At 39.6% G+C, this 19,579-nt stretch overlaps 1 protein-coding gene across 28 annotated transcripts in view; it reads right to left on the bottom strand.

Annotated features, from left to right (window-relative positions):
• The window catches only part of LOC129725096 (potassium voltage-gated channel subfamily KQT member 1-like), a 612,086-nt gene that overhangs the window by 60,381 nt on the left and 532,126 nt on the right, over positions 1-19,579 (bottom strand). For 25 of the 28 annotated variants that reach the window (XR_008728015.1, XM_055680533.1, XM_055680531.1 and 22 more), the window contains 2 exons: positions 7,384-7,454; positions 6,722-6,849 (listed from right to left, as the gene is read on the bottom strand). Coding sequence is in view for 27 of the 28 variants with exons in the window: in XM_055680533.1 (XP_055536508.1) it covers positions 6,722-6,849; positions 7,384-7,454 (199 nt within the window). In the remaining variant the exon portion in view is untranslated. The remainder of the gene's footprint in view (positions 1-6,721; positions 6,850-7,383; positions 7,455-19,579) is intronic. The other 3 variants (XM_055680524.1, XM_055680538.1, XM_055680541.1) reach the window with 1 other exon arrangement.

Below are 19,579 nucleotides of genomic sequence, written 5' to 3'. Positions count from 1 at the left end.
AAGAGCTATGTGCTTCGACTCTCGACGATGGATGGGGGAAGTTACGCTGGTTACGTAGGTGTGGTATCGTCGAGCCGACAAAATGACTGGTTTGACGGGGAATGCCAGCAAGCGATGGAGTGGAAGAAAAGAGCTTGGCAAAATTATCTAAGCATCGCCACAAGAGAGAACGCGGCCAAATACCGACAAGCACGAAATGAGTTGACCACGATTCTGCGGAGGAAGAAGCGCCAGCAGGAGGACAGAGATCGTGAAGAGCTGGAGCAACTGTTTCGGGCTAACGATACACGCAAGTTTTTCGAAAAAGTGAACCAATCCTGTAAAGGCTACACACCGAGTCCAGATATGTGTAGGGACGTGGAGGGAAACACACAAGCGAGCGCGAGGTGGTTAATAGGTGGCAGCATTTCTTCGATGAGCACCTCAATAGCGGAGCAACGGAAGGAGGCGGAAGGGAAGTTATCCTTGGAGTGCCTACATACGACAGTAGTGTCCCAGTTCCTGATATCCTGGAGATCGAACGGGAAATTGGGTCACTTAAGAACAACAGAGCCGCCGGCAAGGACAGGCTCCCGGCAGAACTCTATAAATACGGAAAAAAGGCTCTAGCAACGGCACTCCACTGGGTAATCTCTAAGATTTGGGAGGAAGAGAGACTACCGGAGGAATGGATAGAAGGAGTTGTATGCCCCATCTATAAAAAAGGCGATCGGCTACAATGCAGCAACTACCGCGGCATTACGCTGATCAACGCTGCCTACAAAGTCCTCTCCCAGATCCTACTCCGCCGTCTATCTCCTTTAGCGAAAGAATTCGTAGGGCAGTATCAAGCGGGCTTCACACAAGCACGCGCTACTACGGATCAAATTTTCACTCTAAGGCACATCCTTCAGAAATGCCGGGAGTACAACGTGCCCACACATCATGTTTTCGTGGACTTCAAGGCAGCGTATGATACAGTCGATCGAGACCAGCTATGGCAAATAATGCACGACTACGGTTTTCCGGATAAACTTACACGACTTATCAAAGCTACCTTAGACCGAGTGATGTGTTACGTGTGCGTGTCGGGGACACTCTCGAACCCCTTCGAAGCGCGCAGAGGCTTGAGACAAGGAGATGGATTATCCTGCACACTGTTCAACATTGCCCTTGAGGGTGTAATCCGACGGGCGGGCATCGAAACGAGAGGCACGATTTTCAGCAAAAGTAGTCAACTCATAGGCTTCGCAGACGACCTGGACATTATTACAAGAAACTCAGCGACGGCGGAGGCAATCTACACCAGACTAAAAGTGGAAGCTAGAAGAGTTGGACTAGAAATAAATGCGTCGAAAACCAAGTACATGATAGGAAGAGGCTCGAAAGAAACTAACATTCGCCTCCCACGGACGGTGGTCATGGACGGCGACGAACTCGAAGTGGTAGAGGAGTTCGTCTACTTGGGATCTCTGGTAACCGCCGACAATAACACAAGTAAGGAGGTCTAACGACGTATTCAAGCTGGAAATCGAACCTACTTTGCCCTTCGCAGGACACTTCGATCCAGGAGCATACACCGCCGCACGAAACTGACGATGTACAAAACCCTAATTAGACCCGTAGTTCTCTATGGACTCGAAACCGTGACGCTGCTCACAGAGGACATACGCGCACTGGCCGTATTTGAACGGAAAGTATTTCGGACAATATTTGGTGGAGTACAAACCAAAGGCGGAGAGTGGCGTAGGCGTATGAACCACGAGCTACAGACGCTACTTGGAGAGATTCCCATTGCACACCTGACGAAGGTCGGGAGGCTACGATGGACCGGGCATGTCGTGAGGATGCCGGATGACAGTGCGGTAAAATCGGTTCTCTTCAAGAACCCCACCGGCACCAGGAATAGAGGGGCCCAACATGCTAGATGGCTTGACCAGGTTGAAGCGGATCTGCGAATATCGAGACGTCTAGGAAATTGGCGACGAGTAGCCCAGGACCGAGTAGAATGGAGGAAAATTCTTGATACGGCACGAGCCACCACGGCTCTAGGCTGCTAAAGTAAGTGGATCAGCCAGCAGCAAGCTCATTCGATCAAAGCCTTCCATAGCGAACGGACCAACTGTGTTGCAATGTCCCAAGCAACAATCATTACTAGTGATTGCAGATCACCTTCTACGGGGCTAGATTATTTGTCTTCCGTTGACACACCAATGACACTGTTTATTCCTTTATTGAAGTAGGATCGTCAATTTTATTTTTCGTTCACAACATTCGTTTGAAACAGCACAATAAAAAAAAGTTTAACGGGTATTTAAATTAAGTGTCTTAATTTTTAAGGTATCCTTAAAACTAAAAGCAAATTTTTTATCCTCGCTGCCGGCTACGAGCTAAATTTAATGCTAGAATTGCAACTAACATGTTTTTTTAAATTGCTGGTTTGTTGTTTACTGGGTATCTTGATGTTCTTCATCGTCATTGCATTGCATTAGAATGAAGCAAAAATTATGACGAAGGAAACCTGTAACAAAGTAGTCTAACACCCTGGTTATTATTTTTCTGTCACTCGCCAAAAAGTTGCTAACAGTAATGAAAAGAGGGCCCAAAATAAAAATCAAACAATATAGGGCGTCACGAAAATTGTCCACTTTCAAATGCTTAAACTCAGTTTCCAGTAGATTTTCTTGATTCTTAGAGTAAAACCGTTTGGAAAATTGAATGAATTACAACTTCAAATAAATGATTCCGGGGCGCTAAAAAGTGTCTTTGGTGTTGTCGCATTTGTGACAGCCGGCAAGTCTGCTGATTTTTGGTCATGATGCGAGATGATTCTCTTTTTTCGTTATTTCTGGCAGCATTCATTATAACTTTGTCAAACGATTTTCTCGATTCGTGTCGTTGCATGAAACTGCCGGTTCAATTTGTGTTACACATTTCTAAATGATCCAATGACAGAATTCTTAATATCTAATTCAAACTAGATATTTCAATTATGATTGCATTTAATGAGAAACAATTCTATTTCAAAGCCTTTAAGTGCCACTATTAGATAGCTCGAAATGAATGTAGAACCGCGGTCACACATTTCAAAATTTGTAAGGTGAGAATATTGCTTTGTTGTTTGTCATCAGTTTCCCTTGGAGGCGACTAAACCACAGCGACCATTATTTGATCTATTGTGGTATAATTCAACTTTTTTTTTTAATCCAATGTATTTCATATCAGCTTTAGTTTAGCTTTAGCTTTGGACCAAGCGTGCATGGCTACTCCTCTGGCAACAGCAAACGTACGGGAGTCTGAATTAGGCTGCTTTGACGCTTGTCTTCGGTGTCATCTCACCGAAAGGCTTGTTGACGATTTTACAGTTGGCGAAAAACTAATGTACTTCGTGCACAACGTTTGTCTATATACCTGCAAACAGCGTGCAGCGCATTCTGTCCCCTTTTTTACATTCTTTCATTTTAACACTTCCACACCACCTGCGTGCGTCAGTCCTCTCCGTAGGTACTTAAGACAATCACACGATTTTTGTCATTATACAGGTAGCAGTTTTTCCATCGTCACATCGCTATTTCACTCATTGGAATCTTCTCTGCTCAAACCAATCTATACACATAAAAAAGGAGCTCTGTTTGTCTGTCTGGCTTATTCATATAGACTTGGAAATGACTAAACCAATCGGTGTGAAAATGTGTATCTAGGGGTTTTCGGGGCCGGAAAGATTGTTATGATAGTTTGAGACCACTCCCTTCTCTAGAAGAGAGGGCTCCCATATAAATGAAACACGAATTTCTACATAACTCGAGAACGAATCCAGCAAATGGAACCAAATTTGGCATGTGGAGGTTTCTGGGGTCTAGAAATCTTTTTATGGTGATTCGACACCCCTGCCCTTTCTTGAAGAGAGGGGTTTCATACAAATAAATTCTCCATTTTTGTACAACTCGAAAACTAATCAAGCAAATGGAACCAAGTTTCGCAAGTGGAGGTTTCTGGAGGCAAAATATATTTTCATGGTGGTTCAACATCCCTCTCTTTCTTATGGGAGGGGTTCCCATACAAATGAAACACAAATTTCTGCATAACTCTAGAACTCATCAAGCCAATGGAACTAAATTTGGCATGAACCTCCACTGGGGGTAATAAATGTGTCTATGATGGTGTGACACCCCTCCCTACTCTGGTAGCGGGTAAGGGGCTCTCATGCGATAAAACAGATTTTTCAACCATTTTTCCAGGACACAGCTTAAAATGTAATGCACAGAAGCAAACAATTGACACCAGACGCCATCTTTAAATCCAAGGTGGATACTTCTAGTTTCTGGAAAACGGCCAAAAATAGCCGAATACCACCCAATATCGGTATTCCCGGAACCAAGATGAAGCCCAGAGGCCACCTCACAAGTCATTTCAAAATACATAATGGCGACTTCTGGTTTTTGTAAATCAGCCGAACATGACCGAATATCCGTTATCCTAGTGATTTTGGGCAGAAGCCAAAAATCGACCTCAAACACTATTTTAAATTCTAAAATGGCGAGTTCCGGTGTCTGGCAAACAGCGGAAAATAATCGAAATGATGCAGAGAATCAAAAAATCAACCCCTGACACCATTTTGAATTCTAAGATAACGACTTCCGGTTTCTGGAAAACAGCCCAAAATGACCGAAATCGGGATGATGCAAAGAGGGAACAAATCAACCTCAGACAGTTATAAGATGGCAACTTTTGGAACCAGAATGACGCCCGGAGGCCAGAAATGTACTTCACATACCAGTTTGAAATTCAAGATGACATCCTGTTTCTGAAAACAGTCGTAAGTGGCAAAATACCACCTGATTTGGGCATTTCCGAATTCGGAATGTTGTACAGAAGTGAAAGATCGACATCAGATACCACTTTAAATTCTAATATGGCGACACGGGGTCTGGGAAACAGCTGAAAATGACCAAATACCATCCCAAATGAGTATTTCCTAATCGGGATGATGCATAGTGGTTGAAAATCGAAACTACCGAATTTTCAGAATCGAGGTGATGTACAGTAGCCAAAAGGCGAAGATGTTCTCATTCCGATAAAACCAATCATTTCAAACGATTTGTCTTTTGAGTTTGAACGTGTCATATCCGATTCATCATACATTTGCAGACTATTAAAAATCGCAAATCCTAAAGGTCAATCTTTGGATGTATGTGGAATCAATTTTGAATGTTTAGAATTATTTAAATAAAGGAAAAATGGGCAGGACGAAGTTTACCGAGCCGATTAACGTCTATCGAGTGTACCCGGTCGTATCTCATAAACAACCTCTTTATCTTTTTTAAGCTCTACTATATTAAATAGGTTTCTGAGAAAGCATGAAAATTGTTTGGGCGTAGTTTTACATTCACCTTTGGCAGTGCTTGATTAAATGCCAAACCGACGGCAAAAATTTTAACACATCAAATTTCAAATGACTTAGGGGCAACTCCATCCTCCGGATTCCTCCCGCCAGGAAAAAGCTTTTAGTCTGATGGCGAAATTCATTCGTATGACTTTGGGGGGAAATTTGGAATCTAATTTACATGAATACACAGGTTGAATATTTAAGGCTTCAGCAGAATTCAATTCGGAGGCGGGAAGAGAGTTTTTTTTATACACACACGCTACCATAACAAATACGGTTACATTGTATTCTTATTTTAGCTGTGGCTTGTTCGTAAGGTTGACATTCTGCGGAACTAAAGGTTTTTTTGTCAGATGGACATGTCAAGAATGATCCCCATGGTTCTGTGGTTAGCGATGTCGGTCGGCTTGCTTTCCCACACGGTTGTGATATCGGGTTCGATTCCCGATCAGGTCGAGGAACTTTTCGAGCTGGAAATTTCCTCGACTCAGCACTGGGGCACGGTGTATCGTTGTACTTATCCTACAACATGCAAAATGTACCGAAAACAATATCGATAACGAATTCTCTCAACTAATCTAGTTGATCGAGACCGCATTAGCCCCCAGGCTAGCGTGCGATATTGTTTACATGTCAAGAATGAAAGAAGAAACTATATAAAATAAAACTTTGTCGAAAATCTAATCGCGTTCTGGAGGCTGTTAGTTAATGTTTCATTTTTAGAAATTTTATATCACGCTGTTATATATGCACGGTACAAGAATATTTTTATATCTTGTGAATATCAGAGAAGAAGCAATTGAGGAGTGTTGGAAAAATTAAGAGTAAGAACTTTTTCCAAAAATTAAATGAGGGATGAATTTTTAAGTTTCGTAAGGAAATCGGGGTAGTCTGGAATTAGATAGTCAGGGTATAAGCGATAGTAATCTGGCAGCAAACCAACACCGATGGAATGCAGAATGAGATCCGGGATGGGTTTTGATGGAAAATTAAAATGTTACTCATGAGGAACAATGCACCGCGCTCGAGGTTGCTGTTGGTGTTTCGAATGTTAGTTTGAGGTGTAATGAAATTAAATTCAACTAAACACAAGTTAAACCATAAACCTAAAGTAAGAAAGTAACAGTTTAAAGTTTGCGTATATGCAACGGACACGTTTGAGTTTTAAAGAGACTGGAGAGCCGGAATTTATTACAACACGCAAACAATTTTACATAGTATGATAACTAGTTAGTAGTTATTGCTAGTTTTAGTGTGTACAGATAGTAGTTTGATTAGATAACGTTTTGTTTAGTAAAAAACCGGTGAGTTCACATGTTTCTACACACCATGAGTGGATGGAAATGTGGATTATACCTAGTTTGAACATTCTTCACTCGACCGAGCAGATCGACGTGTCCGGCTGCGTACTGCTCCATGACGTCTTTCACGTCGTACGGCTTCAAGGCTTCTTTGAACTTGCGCCGCGCTACAAAGTACTTCATCTGTCACCATATGGTAGTGGAGGCGGATGGTGTTTCGTGGTAATAGATGTGGTTAACAGTGTCAGTTTAAATGGTAAATTTCATTGAAATAGATCCGATACAGTCAGTAAAATTTATTTGAGGAATCCAAATAACGTGGAGATCCAATTTGGATGGTGTGTGATCAATCCGTGTATAATGTTTCATAAAAAAACAAAAATATTTGTCAATAGTGGGTTTTCCTCGCTGTGCCAGCTGTCAACAATATTTGATTAGCATGATAAATGTCAGAAGGCTACGGAGCAAAACAAAACCTTTAAATCTAGCTAGCATCTTACGTTTGTTCTAGCTCTAGGCCTTTATCTGGAAGGATAACATACACGAGGATGATTTAAAGGAACGAGGAACTGCTGGATGACGGAGGGATATAGCGATGAAAGGCTAGCTTTTCCTCGAACAACCACACTCCAATGATAAGTGGTACGTTCTTCTGTTTTTTTCTTCTTTAAATTAGTATAAAAGTTGTAAGGTTCTAGGGAACACTTTACGACTTACCTTTCGGATGAATCGGATGGCCCCCTTGTGCTGATTAGTTAGCTGTACACATCTCGGTTCCTCATCTTCGTCTGCGCTTTCCGGTTTCCAAATTAGAAATCCACATGATATTGTTAGGGTGTTTTCACCAGAGAACCAACCGTCGTTATTATCGCCGTCATCAGTGTCGTCATTGTGGTTAAATTACCAACACACAGCCGAGATGGTGCAAAAAGTAGAGGGAAAAAACATGAATCAGCCACGAAGGAATGGTAAAATCGAATTCAACGGAAACGTATATCTAGATTAATCCTAATGTATTGCTTTACAGGACATCCGACCTTGAGAGGAAATTTTTTGCTCTTTTTACGTGTGCTGAATCGGGTTCGTGTACCGCTTGAGAGGAAGGACTTTTTAAGGCTCCTTCTCTAGGTCAAAGTCACATTTTTCTGATAACAAAACACGTCACGTCCGTTTTTCGGTTCGGACCAGTTGCGTCATTTGTTTGGCCTAGGCGGCATAATTCCCAGCACGATTGACGGTGTTCGGTATTAGTGGAAACACCTTTTTGCTTTTGAATTAATTTCAAGAATCTGCCAGACGGATGCAGATTACATAGCAACAAATTATGATAATCCCATATTGTCCGAGGAGTCACGTAAGATTTAGGTCAAAATCTATGCAAATAACTTCGACTACAACAGTCATCAATGGGTTTGTGCAGATTGTTTTGAGGTGGCATTTTATTATTTTCCCGCTTCAAATCTTGCGTATCATCGAGTTTGCTTTTCAGTTTTCCTTGTGTTCTTTCCTACTGTTCCAATAAATTTAACGTTGTATTTTACCATGCATAATTAGGTGAATGGTGTAGCACTAAATCACAATCTTGTTGGTTAATTAAATCAAAACACGAATTTATGCAATTAATTATTAAAAATTTGCGATTTCGGATTTTACCTCTCCGGAACAATAAAAAATTAAAACTTCTACAGAGCTAATTCCTCACAAAGTGGGAGGGCTACCGAAATGAGTTTCAAATGGCTGTGGAAGTATTTGAGCAGAAAGCAGGTAACCACACCGGACATCTTCGGCGTGTTCGCCTAGTAGTGGGAAACTCGATTATGTTGTTTTTATTTGAAAATTTTTCTACCAGCCGTGCAAGAACATAGTTCGAGCATGCTTCGGCAAACAAATAAAAACCACCCGAGCCGGGAACCATTAGAGGCTACCGTACCGTTTTCCATCCGGTAAGTTCCCTTTTGCCGACGGGGAACAGTAAAAATCGAATAAAAACCACCATAAGGGGAGCATAATAAAATTTTCATTCCCATCCAGCAGTAGTCGAAATGGAAGGTGAAGGCAGCGTTACTTCTTGGCGAAAACGATGCAACGTTATCTTCTCTACTGACTGCTGCAAATCTTGTTTTCGTGTAAACAAGTTCATTCAACATTCTGCTGCATAGTGTGCGAAATGTGAGTTGTTGAGGTTTCAATTCACATGGTTATCCCGTGCTGTCTGCTTTGGACAGTCGAAACAAGTACACTGCGACGGTAAATTTGACCACTTCTAGCTGCAGTTGTTCCAGTTTGCGGTAAAATAAGGAGATAACAACCCAGCAGAGTGTTGTAAAATCAGCTTTTGGGGTATGTAATTTCATTAATTTTTAAATTATAACCAAGAATGAATCGCAGTGAGGCTGCTTATTAGTAACAGTGATAAAAATAAATTGCTCTGGTTAGCAGAGCTGGAAGTAAAGCCAAGAATGAAATTGTAAATTGACTTTCGTGAGAAGCTTACACTTTTTTAATTCTTCAGCCTATGCATATTTAAAGCAAATAATATCCTCTCCGGTCGGATTGTGTTTTGGCCATGAGCAATATTCTTGTCTAAACTATGCTTTTTTGTACAAGGTTTTGTTTGTGTGGGTTTTGTGAGCCAGTTCATCATTCTGTTGAGTGAATCTATACAGTGCATTGTTTATTATCCTGTGCTTTTCTGAAAGTGACATTCAGCGCTTTTCTTATTTTTATTTTTTCTACAACTAGGTAAAGGAGAACAACCGTAACTACAAACGAGAAAAGTATATACTTTAGTGTAGAGCATTCACGAACTACAAATTCTTCAGGATGCAACATGCCATTCTCACGTTGTTTACAAACCATGCACAAACTAGATGATAGTGTGGTGGTATTTTTCTTTTCATTAATAACGTTATCTAGGTGAAAATTTAGTACACTATTTTAGTAAGATATGCTTGAAGTGCGAATTTTTCCCTGGATCCAAAGTCGGGTAAGGTTTTCCACCTTGCTTCAAAGAAAGAAAAACGGATCTGAGCAACGAATAGGAGGCTGTTAAAATGTTTACAGCCAGATATAAAAAAGTAAGAAAATATGATACATGGCATGTATGTATGTATGCATGAGTATATAAGGCAAACTACATTTATTGTACAGGTTCATTGATAAGAGCGGTCTAGCTTAGGGTAGAAGCAGTAAAAGTCTGGCTGTAACCGTTTTTGTTCAAGCTTCGAACGCACTAATGAAATGCTTGATAGGGTATAATTGTCTCCTATTTTATTCATATTAGTAAACGTTTTATCAAAGTTACATAAGCGTGAGACGGTTCGAAGTTCGAATTAGGACGGTATAAATGCTTCAGCTTAAGCGATAAAGAATCGTTACACCTAGAGAAAGAGAGAAAATAAAGAGAATAGAAGTGAAATCTTGCTGCTTGAATACTTGGCTGATAGGGGCTTAGTTTGCTGCTGGTGGCTACTCGCAGCGCTTGCAGACTTATGACCGTTGTTTTATATCGCTGTGCTCGATTCTGCTATTCAATTAATGAGGCCAGCAGGTTCTATTGTAGGAATATAAAAATGGCTTGGAGACGACTGGAGGTGTGAACATGATTTTGTGAAATGTGTGAAATTTGGAAGTAGTTCCACTGTACTGAGTTACTATCGTGGTGGAGATTCTCTAAGTGCGTTATTATAGAAATATTTCAGCTATTGAATGCTTGTGCATTGGAAACGGCTTTTTTCGATGCACCTTTTAGCGTTGTAGTAGTAATACTCTTGGTAGAAGACTTAAAATGATAATGTTATATATTTTTGTGCGATCGATTTTTCCACCTGTGTTCAAATGCGAAAGATTTCGCTTTCTTCATCTGGAAAATAAGTCTGAAGCCGACTGATGAGGAGAACCCCTTAAGACTACACATTATAAAATATATAATAGTCCTATGAGAGAACTCACACATGGCGTACCTATTTTTGCCCACATAAAATATAAGTGATAAATAATGAATTTTTAATTGTCCGCACGCTCGCTACATTTATGTGCAGAACTTTTTTCCGGTAGACAGCAGACTGGCACCACTTCTGGCTGCCCTCGGGGGAACTTAACTGAATTGTCCACAAGCGTTGAATTTACACTCATGCTGTGCCCTACCTGATGGTTCAGCATGTAGTTTACATACCAACCATCCCGATAAGGTTACCTCCTACTGGTGTTGTAAGTAGCACAGTTAGTTGGTGTGAGATTTTGTGCTTTCGACGGAATCAGGAAAATTGCTTTATCATTTACATCGATACACGGAAAAGTTCGGAGCGCTGGAATCCACATAATCCTGCATGTAAAGTTTACCAATTGGAATAGAACAGGGGAGAGGATACACCTTTGCCAGTACCAATCTAATAAAACAAAATGGGTGTTTTCAATTATTGTATGAAACGTAGAGAATGTTCGTTTCTGAGTGTAAGACAACCATGTTGAATTATTCTGGCCATGTCTGGTCTGTTCTGTATGGGATTATATACGTGGTAGAGCGGAGAAAGGGACCGTAACGACACTGCATAGCTTATGTAACAATTTTGAACTTATACATTTTTCATCAGGTGCTTTGATTTAAAATTAGATGTGTTATCTTAAGGTATTGTATCCGTAGCTTCTCAGATAGCTCCATAAGAATTGTATTCAAACGTGCGGTATAGTTTTGCTGTAGCACATCGTAGAACTTAAAGCCTGTTTAAGAGACAGGTAAAATGAAATTAATATTTGCCGCACAATTTACAAAAAAATCCAAAATGAGGTCGGTGCTAAGCCAAGCCGACGGTTTTCTTAAATAAATTAATAAGAGATTTAAAAATGAAGCATGCTTTTATGCCGCTGAACTGTTGGCATTTTATCTTACGATAACATTACTACAATTACTGTTGGTGAAAGAAAACGTCACCCTCATCTAGCAGATTTCCACCACCACGCAAGCCAGCGTTTTTATGCCGTAGCATTTGCAGAAGAAAACTGAAAAGATCCTACCTTGAGTGCCGTTTGTCGACGGTGTCCATTGTTTGAATATTGACTCGAAAGGAACCTTCAATCGTACAATACGGTACCGTCGGTCACTGGATTCGCTCGTTTCAATATTAAGAGCTGTTCATCATCGGTATAAAAGCAGTGATATGTAAAAAACGAAGGCATTATCAGTTGACATTCTCCTGCAAACGACCAGAACCAGTCACCATTTTCGCATGCTTGTGTTGTTAAGCCTCCGAAACCATCATGCTGTCACTGCTGTTGATGATGTTTTTGCTCTTGCAGTTCTGTAAACTTGCTTCGAAAGGCGCATAAGCTTATATAGAGTAAATGGTAGCCAGGCAGTCTGACAGTCGTTGACAGGACGAACACTCGAATTAGCTATCATCTATCAGCCCGAGAAGCTACTTGTCGAAATTTTGTGACATGATGAGAATATCCAACTATGTTTTTATTTATATTAACATGCGATAAATTTTGAGCCGGCCATTTCGGACCAAATTACTGTATGTTCGCGGGACGCAAAAAAACATTGATTCCGTTCTGCTTTTTAACTGCGGTGATTTGTGACGTGATTTGAATTTCCGAAGCGAAAGCCATAAAATTAATTGTGCAGTAACATTTCCATCACCATCTAACAAAGCGAAGAAAAATGGGATTGCAGACGAATGGGATTCCACCAGGAAGCACTTCCTACAGGCAGTTCTGCGCATTCGAATCACACTAAGAGCATTAAGGTTGCTGATAGTAATCGGTAAAATGGTCCATTTTTGGGATGTATTGCGGTTTAACAAGTCAGTCTTGAATTTTAATTTGAAATGTGGGGATGTTTTCACGACAGTAACACTTATATTGCTGAAAGCAGGATTAATTTACGGCTCAATAACTGCCTCAACCATATGGAAACCTAACATATTGCCCACTGTCACTGTTATACTACAATGACAGCTGGAAGCTGCTATGTGGATACCGAAAACGCAACAAGGATGGAAATGGAAGCAGATTGACGATATTGGCAGATCAAACGTGTACTGAATATACAATGAGAATGTACTTGATTTGTCAGATTTCTGCTCATAAGAAGTGGCAGAGACGAAAATAACACAACGACATTGGTGTAAAAGGTGACTTGTCCATGTCTAGCTAGTATTGGAACATGATTGCGATTTTCCGCAAAAGTGGCGACGGCTGCAAAGACGAAATCTGATATAAAAGCCGTAGTATGTTGATTAACCTACATCTGCACCGAAATCTACGCATGTTGACAAGCTTGAAACTACTGGGTTGTAATACAATCCGCATGGCATCAAATGACATTGAAACTTTGATTACAGTTTGATAACACAGTGCAACAAAAATTGACTTTTTTTGCCTTGGTTTCAATATATTTTTTTTTGTGTATTTTGATGCAAACCCAAATTTCCTTGAGTTCGAACATATTTCAACTTAAGGGACAACAATGCGCCATTTTGGGAAATCGGAAATTTTCGTTGTTTTTTCGACGCCATTTTGTTTTAAGACCAAATATCATATTGGCATCTTCTTACCCATCTTTAAAAAAAAAAACAGATCTTGAATCGGACAAAAACTGAGCTCAAAACGGTGATTCTACGAAATCGGTTTTGACATGTTTTTAGTATATTGCACAAAGCAAAATAATATCGAGTATGTCTGAGCATTAATGGTAATGCGCTAATATCTAAAAGTGGTAGTCAAATTATGTCTTATATTGAGTAAAAAAGTCTCAGGAATCGATTGGTTGGTGTCTGATTCACGTAAAATGTCAGCAACATATCAATTTTGTCCCGATTCCCCTACAATACTAAAATAGGTTCTTCTCGACGTTAGATTAACTTATTTGAAATCTGTTTAATGTAATATCAAGAGTGTAAGCGATACTCAAAGATACAATAACAATTTGTCTCTACATGATCCTCCCCCTTTTTGCGGGAAGGGGGGTAAAAAGATGCTGATATGGAGACAAACTCTTAGAATTTCGATATTTGGTCTTAAAACAAAATGGCGTCGAAAAAACATCGGAAATTTTCGATTTCTAAAAATTATTGCCCCTTAAGTTGAAGAATGTTTAATCTCGGGGGAACTTATTTTCGCATCAAACTTTATCAAAAAATCATACATAGAAGGCAAGGAAAAAAAATGTTGCTATGTTTAATTATACTTGAAATTTTGAACAGAACGATAGGAAGTCTCTACTTCAGTGGTAGGGGAACTGCTCCATTATTCATCTCATTAAGCCGATATTCACGAAGAATGCACGGATAAAACACCAAATTTTCACGGAATCGTTGGACAAATAAACTAAATATGCTTAGGCGCTCCTATAGAATCGTTTAGCATTGTATATTTAGTAAAATTAGCTAGATTTATCCTGAATTTTGTAAAACAAACCCTTTTTCACAACGCTTCCATATCTATCTCAGAACTTGAATCACTGCCCAATTATTCATCTCACGACGCCCCCATATTCATCACACTGTTAATCATGAATGAATCACATTATCATGAATGAACGTAGCCACAGCCCGTCGTAGTAGGTTTCCTAGATATCCGCTGCAGTTGTTTACGTGCATAATTGGTAACCTAGGTAACACCACAGTGCTGTAGATCTATGTCAATTATGTCGGAATAATTCAACATTTTCAGTATAATTTTTTCGTACTAACAGAAACTGATTTGGCACCTTTTGATTTTCTTCAACTTAGTGAAAACAGATGAAAATACATACAGTTGAAATTTAGGAATTGTCGAAATTAATCTCATATATTTCGGCTAATTCAAGCTTGTTTAAGGAAATTTGAGGTGAACATTTCAAAGATTAAAGTGTTCTTAGTGTAGTGAGTGATTTTGTTTCGTGATTAAAATAAAAAGTGGTCCGCTAGTGATGAACAAAACTTTGGTTGGCTGCTCAACGAGTCCTGTTGTAGCCGTATAGAACAATGCGCGGATTTTGTTTTCTGAGGTAGGTGATTGAATTAAATGAGTTTTCGAGTGCAGATGCCCGAATATAATATCAAATTTAGTGCTTTCAAGTGAGTTTTTAAGGATTATACTTTATGAGGAATCTAAAGTGAAGTAAGAAGAATCCATTCCATGGATTAGCAGATTGCAGATTAGCAGATTCCTGTTTTTAAATGTGTTTTCATGTTTTATGAGATGAATATATGGGCTGAGATGAATAATGGAGCAGTTCCCCTATCAAAAATATAATTTTTCCCAACTTTTTTTCAAGATTAAAAAAGCAACACCAGGAAACAACCTATAGCATTAATTCAAAGATGAATTCAGACATGAAAAAACAATTTGTTTTTTTTTTCATGTCCAAACTTACATTTGAAAAAATACAAAAGATTACCTCCTACTGAATAGGAGACTGAATGTTGCTGTTTGAGGCACTTTTTATTCAGAATACTCAATAGTTTCTTCCGCTAGAATTGCTGCTTTCAAATGTTTTAAACTCAGTCAGTATCCAGATGATTTCTTTAATTTTACAGTAATCGATTGAAAAATCGTCCACCCACCCAAATTGTACTATTGAAAATTTTCAAGCCTTGGTGAAACGCCGGTTTCGATTGATCTGATTGGTCGGTTATTGCTTGCTTTCCTCAACACGGCCGACAGATCATTATACCTAATTAACCCTTGGGCTATATAAAAGCCTGCTTCTGCTCAAACCAATCATTTTCTTAATGGATGGCGGTCCCAACTTAGTAGCAGCTGATAGCAGCAGCGGGTAGCAATATCGGTAATCGCGATATATTCAATACATTCGATCACTGTCACGAGATGATAATTTACCGGGAACCAGATTGACCAGCAGCAAGCAGGGTCGCAGCAGGCGGCGATTTCAAATATCTCGCTGCTTTCCCTAGCAAACGAACCAGCAGAGTAAACAGTGCTAGATTTTGAATCTTCCTTCTGTGTGAAAACCACCGTCAATCTGCAGACACGTCCCCAGTTCTGAGACAACGAAAACCAACCGCCCCACACTGTTTCCAAAACTGCAAAAACGTGATCGAAATTGTTTTGACCCGAAAATAGATTTTAGACCTTTAGTATTTTCAGCAAAGTAGTTCCAACAACTGTTCTCCATTTTATAGAAGTTACAATTTCATGGTTACTTATCCGAAAAGTGAGAAATGACTTTTACTTTTTTCATTTCTGCATCATAAAAATCCACTCTGTTCGGTAAGGTTATGGCAATTTGTTCAAGAAACAACTTTGCCGAAAACACCACTTTTCTATTTGCCTATTTAAATGGACTTCTGTGGAGTTCTCTAAAGAATGCCACTAAAATCTATTTTTTCAACATAACTTCTCATAGTGATTTTCTACAATTCTTCATTGTACCATAATGTTGTTTGTTACAACAAAAAAACTTTGTTATGGTCACCCAATTCTATTTTTTTTATTCTACCTAAGAAAGAGAAACGAATTCCATTTTCCTCATTTATGCACATAAAAATCCACAGTCGCGGAGCTTGTGATATATTTCATAAAAAACAACTTTACCGAAGGTACTTAACTTCTATCTACCTATTTGATAGAACTTTTGTGGCGTTTCCTATAGAAAGCCTCTCGAAATCATTTTTTTTATTATAACTTTTTATCGTGATTTTTTACCTAACCCACAATTTCAGCGAAAAAAGTTTATTTTTATCTCTTATATTTCTTTGGTTGTTGATTGAATTTTTTCATTAAAATAATGCACAAATTTATTAATGTGTGTTTTGTTGTAGTGAACAACATTGTGGAACATTGAAAAATTGTAGACAATTATTATCAAAAGTTATAATAAAAAAATTGATTTTAAGGGGCAATCTATAGAAAACTCCACGAAACTCTATTTAAAGCAAGTATGGTGCCTTAAGCAAAGCTGTTTCTTACAAAATTTGTTAAAACTTTGCCGAACAAACTTGCGGTCGTGTCTTATTAACAACCTGTTCAACAAACTAGGTGAGGGGTCATTTACGCGGACAAATTTTAATTAATCTATCGAAATCGGATGAAAATTGCTTAAGTAACAAGAATTTTAATTTGTGGGTACCCGGGTATTCCGTCAGGCACGTAAGGGGTAAAAATCAAGTACCTTCCATTGACCCCCCTCTTGTTACTAAAGAAACTCATGTTATCAAAAGTTACCTTTTAATGACTTTTGAAATGTCACAGATTTTTCTCTCTGTTGATAGTTCACCTCAACTATGAAATTGTTTTCTATGTAACCTGAAAAGGAACCGAACACCTAATGGTTAAAATAACTTTATTATATTAATTATTGTTTACCTATTAGGTTGAATAAACTGTGTAAAAGCTGTTCGATTCCCCGTCTAAATTTTTTTTTTAAATATTTTTGTTTTTTGTTTAAAATTTCAAGTATCTGTTTCCTTAGCTTTCCATGCCCTTTTTACTTAACGTTTATATTCATGGGGTTTAACCTTCATTCGTTTGATTGTAAAAAGAACAATTCATAATTGAATTATTTTTTTTTTTTTCTTCACATAACATTTATTTGACACGGCACAAATACAATTTAATGTTTAACGGCGCCAATTATATCTGATGACTTAAAAACTAAAGCAAATTTTTTATCCTCGCTGCCGACTACGAGCTGAAACTAAGTCTAACTTAAAACTAGCATGGGATTTCCAATCAGTGTTTTGTTGTTCAATGGTCGTCTGATAATCGTCGAATGGCATGTATGGATTCGTTCTGCTGAGCCACGATGTCGTGAGTTGGGACAGAGGCTCGTAGTCCTTGGGTCCTGGTTCTGTTGTGCGGGGTCTGGTTGCTGGTTTTGTGCTTAAGGTTCAAACGTGTTCTTGTCGTTTTGTTGGGTGTAGACGGAGGGGAACGGGACTAGACTGGGGCGTGGATGGATTTCAGAAAAACGTATATAAGGGACATGTAGGATAGGTCACGGCTCGCCAAGACATCACGAACAGGAACAGCCGGCTGTCTACCCTCGGCCTGCAGGGAAGCTATTAATTTAGACCTGGCGTCACGGTGTACAGGGCATGACCAAACCACATGCTCTATGTCGTGATAACCTTCACCACAGGCACAGATACCACTTTCCCCGAGCCCAACACGACGGAGGAGCGCGTCAAATCTATAGTGATTGGACATAAGCCGGGACATCACGCAAATGAAATCCCGACCTACATCCAACCCCTTGAACCACGGGTTCGTCGATACTTTGGGGATTATGGAATGTAACCACCTTCCCAATTCCCCTCTGGTCCAAGCATTTTGCCAACTGATGATCGTATTCTGACGTACAAGTGCGAAAAATTCATTAAAGGCAATTGGTCTTTCATAAATATCACCGTTTGTTGCGCCCACCTTAGCCAAAGAGTCCGCTTTCTCATTACCCGGTATCGAGCAGTGAGAAGGGACCCACGCTAAGGTAATCTGAGTAGATTTTTCGGATAAAGCACTCAGATGTTCCCGTATTTTCCCCAGGAAATACGGAGAGTGCTTAACATCTTTCATCGATCGGAGAGCCTCAATGGAACTGAGACTGTCCGTAAAGATGAAATAATGGTCCGTGGGCATTTTTTCGATAATCCCTAGGGTGTACTGAATTGCAGCTAATTCTGCGACGTAAACAGAAGCAGGATTATCGAGCTTATGGGAGACGGTTAAATTGTTATTGAAGATACCGAAGCCAGTGGACCCATCAAGAAGTGATCCGTCAGTGTAGTACATATTGTCGCAGTTGATGTTTCGATATTTATTGGAAAAAATTTTAGGGATCTGCTGCACGCGTAAATGATCCGGGATTCCACGAGTTTCTTCTATCATGGATGTATCGAAAAACACAGTAGAATCAGAAGTATTTGATAAGTCGACACGATTTGGAATATTCGAAGAAGGGTTAATATTTTGGGACATGTGATTGAAATACAATGTCATAAAACGGGTTTGAGAATTAAGTTCGATTAACCTTTCAAAATTTTCAATCACGGGACGGTTCAAGACCTCACATTTGATTAGAATACGAGAAGACAGGCTCCAGAAGCGGTTTTTCAATGGTAGTACTCCAGCTAAAACCTCCAAACTCATCGTATGGGTCGACTGCATGCAACCTAAGGCGATACGCAAACAACGATATTGTATTCGCTCCAGTTTGATCAAATGTGTGTTTGCTGCGGAGCGGAAGCAGAAACACCCGTATTCAATAACAGACAATATCGTTGTTTGGTAAAGCCTTATAAGGTCTCCTGGATGGGCTCCCCACCATTGTCCGGTTATTGTACGAAGAAAATTCACTCTTTGTTGACATTTTTTCATCAGATACCTCACGTGACAACCCCAGGTGCCTTTAGAGTCGAACCAGACACCAAGATATTTGTGTACCAAAACCTGAGAAATCGTTTTACCCATTAATTGTGTTTGAAGCTGAGCAGGTTCATGCTTCCTAGAAAAAACTACTATCTCAGTCTTCTCCGGAGAGAATTCGATACCTAGCTGTAAAGCCCAAGCAGACAAATTGTCCAAGGTATCTTGCAATGGTCCTTGCAAATCGGCAGCTTTGGCTCCTGTAACAGAGATTACACTGTCGTCTGCAAGTTGTCTTATCGTGCATGAATTTGCCAGACATTCGTCGATGTCATTTACATAAAAGTTGTAAAGAAGGGGGCTTAAACATGAGCCCTGGGGAAGACCCATGTAGCTAATGCGAAAAGTTGCCAAATCGCCATGCGTAAAATGCATGTGCTTTTCGGACAACAAGTTGTGCAAAAAATTGTTCAAAATTGGAGAAAATCCTTGTCGGTGAAGTTTACCCGAAAGAATGTCAATAGAAACGGAATCAAAAGCCCCCTTAATGTCCAAGAACGCAGACGCCATTTGTTCTTTACGAGCATACGCCAGCTGAATATCT

This window comes from Wyeomyia smithii, chromosome 2 (assembly GCF_029784165.1).
Source record: "Wyeomyia smithii strain HCP4-BCI-WySm-NY-G18 chromosome 2, ASM2978416v1, whole genome shotgun sequence".
NCBI classification, from domain to species: domain Eukaryota; kingdom Metazoa; phylum Arthropoda; class Insecta; order Diptera; family Culicidae; genus Wyeomyia; species Wyeomyia smithii.
This window is presented reverse-complemented; position numbering and strand designations above follow the sequence as displayed.